The sequence below is a fragment of the Gorilla gorilla genome, chromosome 5 (genome assembly GCF_029281585.2).
Source record: "Gorilla gorilla gorilla isolate KB3781 chromosome 5, NHGRI_mGorGor1-v2.1_pri, whole genome shotgun sequence".
In the NCBI taxonomy this organism is placed as follows: domain Eukaryota; kingdom Metazoa; phylum Chordata; class Mammalia; order Primates; family Hominidae; genus Gorilla; species Gorilla gorilla.
In genome coordinates, this window is record NC_073229.2 from 71,341,098 (window position 1) to 71,347,097 (window position 6,000).

General features: G+C 48.4%; 1 protein-coding gene across 3 annotated transcripts in view; it reads right to left on the reverse strand.

Annotated features, from left to right (window-relative positions):
* Nucleotides 1–5,230, reverse strand: part of GCLC (glutamate-cysteine ligase catalytic subunit) — a 50,651-nt gene extending 45,421 nt beyond the window's left edge. Inside the window, exon 1 of one of the 3 annotated variants that reach the window (XM_055391114.2) lies at nt 5,116–5,230. In XM_055391114.2, coding sequence (XP_055247089.1) covers nt 5,116–5,136 — 21 coding nt within the window. In that variant the 5' untranslated portion in view covers nt 5,137–5,230. Of the gene's footprint in view, nt 1–1,577; nt 2,187–5,115 lie in introns of those variants that run through there. The other 2 variants (XM_019029874.4, XM_004044219.4) reach the window with 2 other exon arrangements.
* Nucleotides 5,231–6,000: the final 770 nt, after the last annotated feature.

The window sequence follows — 6,000 nt, forward strand, 5'->3', positions numbered from 1 at the left end:
GCAGAGGTTGCAGTGAGCCGAGATCACACCATTGCACTCCAGCCTGGGCGACAGAGCAAGATTCTGTCTCAAAAAAAAAAAAAAAAAAAAAAAAAAAAGAGCAGCACAAAAAAATGTCAAACTTTGAACTGCTCTACAATGACTAGTTACCATACAGTGGGAACTTGAAATAGTAGTTCATTCACTCATTCATGCCACAAGGACCTGATGCCAACTACACCAGGCACAAGGCTGGGCTCTAGGAAAACAGAGGTGAACAAGCATAATGTCCCTGCCCTATTTCGTCTTACATTTTCCTGTGACACACAATACAAAAATGAATATACAAAATGGCAGATGCTGTAAAGAAACTATGAACTTTACAGTAAAACTGAAGAATCATCACCAAAACACATGCTGTGCTTTTTCTGTTCAAAGAAGTGTGACAAACCACTTTTTGTAGAAATGTGAATTACGAGTCATCATACTTTCCTAATTTAAAACAGCACAATTTCTTCAGCTGTAGAAGGTAGAATCCCAATCTTAGAAAAAAAAAAAAACTAACTTTTTGAAACGAGATATTCTGCACTGGTGTAACAGCACCTCAGCACTTAGGCCAAGAGTGATAACAACACTGGCCAAAAGATAAACAATTTACACAGGTGGCAAGCCATCTAAGGCAAAAGCTAAAAACAAGAAAAACAGAGATGGACTTCTCAAGAAGTCATTTAATGTGTACTGCATACACACGTAATTTTCAAAAACAGAAAGGGAAGGCACAAAAAGTTTTGGCAGATGACACTAAATCAACAGTTTTAACATTGCTGCATTCCAGATCATTCCAATAAACAATGGTTCAACATACTGAGAATCTAGAGACATTTCATCTCTAGGCAGAACACTGGTTTGTAAAGTTTAGTTGCTGGACCTAGGCCATGGAAAGACACAAGCAAATCCTAATGTTGAAACTCTAAATGCATTCCCACTTAGAATTAAACAGGAAAGGGAAGGTTCCTCCCCCATGTAGGAAACTGAGCCGTAATTTACTGGTTTCAATTTATAGCTATGAAGTGTGTGTGTTTTGGAGGGGAGGGGAGATGAGAAGTTGGAGAGGTTTAAGGAAAAGACACCGCATGAGGTAGGGCAGAAGTGGACATGCTGAAGACCTGATTTCTAAAAGCAGCAGGCCTACTAGGAAAACTTAAATCTCTTTCATATTGACCGCAAAAGCGAATTTTGAGCCTGTAAGGTGGATCATGGTAGTTGCCGGTCTGCAGATACACTAGGTTGAAGACTCGCAGCACCTAATGTCACTTTTTCATGCTCACGCCCTCCCAGCGCCCAATCCGTGTTTATGGAATGAAGGGGAAAACCCAAAAGAATGAATGAACAAGAAAGGAGTCTAGTCAGGAGGATGGCCCTGGACGCCGACTAGGCGAAAGCAGGGACGATGCTCCCGGGGCCGGGAGGCGCTCGAGGACCCCCGGGCGCAGTGGAGAACGCGGACCGCGATAGGGACGGGGGCGTAGGGCAAGACAAAGGCAGCGCGGGCGGCCAGACACGGGTGCCCGGCGGGGACGGGGACCGCGGGCGCTCACCTCATCGCCCCACTTGAGAACGTCCTTGTGCCGGTCCTTGACGGCGTGGTAGATGTGCAGGAACTGGAGGATCCCGTGCCGCCGCACGTGGTCGGCATGGCGCTTGGTTTCCTCCCAGCTCAGCGGCGAGCCCTGGGACAGCAGCCCCATGGCCGCCCCCTCCTCCTCCTCCTCCTCCTCCTCCGGGCTGACGGCGGTCGCCCGCTCCGGGCGCGAGACGGACACTCAGCCGCCCGCAGAAGGCGGCTGCCGCTCCACCCCGCGGGGGCGCTCTCGGGCCGCAGTCGACGGAGGGAGGGTCCTGCCCGCTCCGGCTCCCCAGCGGCGGCCCCTGGCGCCCAGGTGACAGACCCTGGGTCCGACGCACCGCGCGGAGGCGAAGGCAGAAGACCGAGAGCAGGCGGGACGGCTCTCGGCCTAGCGGCCTCGCCCTCCCCGCTGCTCCTCCTCCCGCTCCGATGCGGCGGCGGCGGACCCCACGGCCGCGCTGCCGCGGCGGCTCCCGCTTCTCTTTGCCGGTCTGGTGCACTGGCTTCTTCCTACTTGTGACCAAAACCTGCGCCGCCGCGGAGCATGCCCAGTTTTTGCGTCCGCTAGCTCGCCGCTCCTGGGCGCGATCCTGCGCTCCAGGTTTTATAGACTACGGGCGAAGGCGGGGAGAGGAGGCGGTGCAGCGGCGGAGGCGTGGCCTGAAGCCCGGTGGGAACCGCGGAGGCTGAGGAGGCGTGTGCAAGGGTGATTGGGACGTAGTTTAGGGGAGCAGCTCGCGAGAAGGGGGCGTGCGGTCGGCCTCGCTTTACGCAAACGCGACATATCAAAATGCATTTTTTTCCTAATCAAAAGAGATAAACTTGGGATTCGAGAAGAAAGTTGATTATTTGAATCAATGACGAACTCACCATATTATGTTTTAGTTGGACAGGGCCTCACACTTAAGAGTGAGAGCGGCAGAATGTGTTGAGAAAAGTATTAACATGGTAGTGAAGTGAAACAGTTCAACTCTAGGCTCCATCACTTACTGACTGCGAGACTTGGGACGAGTTCTTCCCATATCTGCATACAATTAGATTAATTCTATCTTTTATAGATGTCGTAATTATGTGCATAGTGTACATGTGTATAGTGTTGGCCAATAAATTGACCTGGTTATTAAGAGGAATCAATTTGTCAACATGTGTAAATCATCATTATTCCCTACTGTCTTGATTAACTGGTGACCTATGTTCTCTGGATGGCACGGACACCATTTATTGCAAAAAGTCTCCCGATAGACCATATGAGGAACCATCTCCAAAAGTTTATCCTCCATCTAAACCTAAAATTCATCCCTTAAGTGATCAAAATGACGTTCTTGTGAGCCTACCGTGGGGTGGGGTTGAAGATAGTGGGAACACCTAGAGTTGGCCTTATCTTGGAGAGAAAGGAGAGGAAGGAGGTACCGTGCCCCCAAGTGATTGTTTAATAAATATGTGTTGACAGAGCAATGACCTGTCAGGGAAAAAGTGAAGGCAACTAGATCATACATGTACCTACCCAGAAAGTGTGTATTTATCATACCCTCTTCCCTCGCACTACAGAGTTAACATTTAGTAAGCACTTATTAATTGCTGAATGAGTGAGTACATGATAGCAGGATTCTCTTCTCCCACAGCCTTCATATTGGATGTGCCCCTCACAGGGCTTGGGGGCATGAATACCCAAGGTCTGGCTGGGATTTCCACAATGGTGTGTGTGTGTGTGTGTGTCTGTGTGTGGTAGGGATGTTTGAAGCTCAGGAGATGATGTTTCCATCCTCATCACACAGGTGGGATAGAAATCAAACCACATTCTAATTTTTCCACAGCCTTTTCAACAACTTCCTTTGCCCTCCCACCAACCTCACCAGATCTGTATATGGTTCTGGCACTCTGTTGTTTTTCCTGCTTGAAATTCTCCATCTGACACACTCATGTTCATCTCTTGAGTCACAGTTATTCCTCTCTGTGTTTTGGTTGCATTCGTACATTAATGATAGAGTCATTTTAAAGATAGCTCCACACTAAATAGTGAATTCCTCTGGGGCATAGATGACTTATGCCTTTTGTACCTTTAATTCTAGAAAAGTGCTTGGTATAGAGTGTGTGCTTAATAAATGTTAGCTTCTCCATGAAAAGCAGGTAGTGGGAGAGGGGGAGAAACAGTGTTTCACATGTAGGTAAGACATCCAAGGATCATTGGGTTATTCTCATAATGTCATCTGACATTTTCATAGACCTGCATTGTTCAACACGATAGCCATCAGCCACATTGGCCAATGCACATTTGAAATGTGGCTAACATGACCGAGAAACCAAATTTTCATTTTAATTTAATCAATTTAAATGTAAATTTAAAAACTGATATTCCATTCAGTTACTGGAAAGCTTTTAAGTAAATTTGAAACAAGTTGGAAATGTTAATCCATTTTTGACTGTAAATTTTATGAAATGTAATTACAGATCAAGTATTTCCAATGAAAACTTAGTGGCCCAGATGTGTTGTGAGTGTAAGTCACACACCAGATTCTAAGACAGTAGAATAAAAAGATGTAAATATCTCATTAAAAGTTTTATATTGATTACATAGCAATATAGTATTTTGGAAATTTTGAGTTAAATATGATGTGGTATGTTATTTAAATTAATTCACCACCACCCCCGCCCACTTTTATTTTTAGTTTTAAAGGAGGCTACTGAAAAATTTAAGATTACATATGTGGCTCTCATTCCACTTTATTGAAACAGTACTGATGTAGACCTTGATTTACACTTTGCAAAGCAGTTTTCCCGTACACCTGCTGCACACCATACACTTTTCCCATGCACCTGTTAGGAATCATGGACCTGGGCGGTTCAATAATAGACTAAATTCTAGTCTAGCCAAAGCTCTAGGCGACACTGAACCTAGTAAGAGTTTAACACTGTAATTGGAGTTACTCTGTCCTAGATCCCGGCTCACACTCACATAAGGGACCTCCCTCACCCTACCCCCCCGAATTCTGAACCAGCTCCCCCAGCGGGGGTCCCAGAGCTTTGGACAATCCCAAAAAGGGCGCCGGCGCTGCTGCACCACAGGGCAGTTATGCCCAATTTAAACCTTGATCTCTCAGTGTCTTTAGCCTTTTCTGTTACAAAGAAAAAACAAAAATCCCATCACGGATCAACTGAAGTCATATTTAACAAGAGTTACTCCCCTCTGACAACGCTTTGCCTGCATAGGTCCACTACGGCTCGATTTCATTCTGTAGACTGCACTTCGACATCTGGAAGTGAGTTTTCAGCAGACAGCTCCATCAGGGCTGTAACGATAGCTGAAGGGGAAAGAAGGAGCTCATATCTTGCACAATCAGCTCTTCCCTAGACCATGACCAAAGGCCGATTCCCAGTAGCGTCTTCCGCGGAAAAACGCGAGGCCCGCTCTCCAGGAACCCATCTCTGCCCAGCGGCGCCCTGGCACCGCAACCTCGCCTCGCAGCCCCGCGGACCAACACAGGCCCCGCCCCCAGAGCCGCCCGGAAAACCTGGACCGTGGAGATCCGCATCGGGGGACGCCGTGCAGCCGTGAGGCCAAGCTGAGCATGCTCGGAGAGCCGGCCTGTCGCGGGAGGAAGCGATGTGGGCCGCGGGCGGTGCACGCCGCGCAGTTGTTGTGATACAGCCCCCGCCACGTGACTGCGCGGGCCCGCCTCCCCCGCGCGCGGCACCGCCTCCCCGTGACTCAGCACTTTGTGCCGGCTCCGAGCCGGAGGTCAATCCGGGGGAGGCTTCTTAGGGCAAAGTCTCAGTCCATCACTCCTGACCTCTGGGCTGCTGCTGCTGCTGCTGCTGCTAGGATTGCCGCAGTCATTTCAGACACGATGGGTTTCGGGCCTCCAAGGACCAAAAAATACATCATTTTGTCTGTGGTCACGCCATTCCCAGTTTCCCTTGAGTCAGCGGCTTCGCGAGATCAAATAAGGAAAACAGAGAGAGTGCCTAGGGGACTCTGAGGAAGGCACTTCTAGGTCATCTGCCCCTGCCTTTACTGCTCTCTTTGGCTTGAGTATCCCTTGACCTTGGTGGTCTGTCGCTTGGGTCCCAGTATATCACATTCTATGGCAGGCACTTTGAGCTGGTATCCGTAAAACAGCACTAATCTTTGCCACATTTTATAAGTGAGGCAGCTGAGATCCAGTAATACTAAGTAACAGGTAGTGGCTAAGCTGGAGTTTGAACTCCAGTGATATTTCAAAGCTGTCTACTACACCACTCAGCCTGGGTGAAGCTGGTGGCTGCCTTCAGTGTGATTCTTCCTGGGACTTGATGCCAACCTTCATTACATCCTTTCTTCTCCCTTGACACACCCTTTCCCCAAAACCCGCGGATCTGCCTGTGAAGTCCTTAAGCTTTTTGTCTGTTAAATTTCT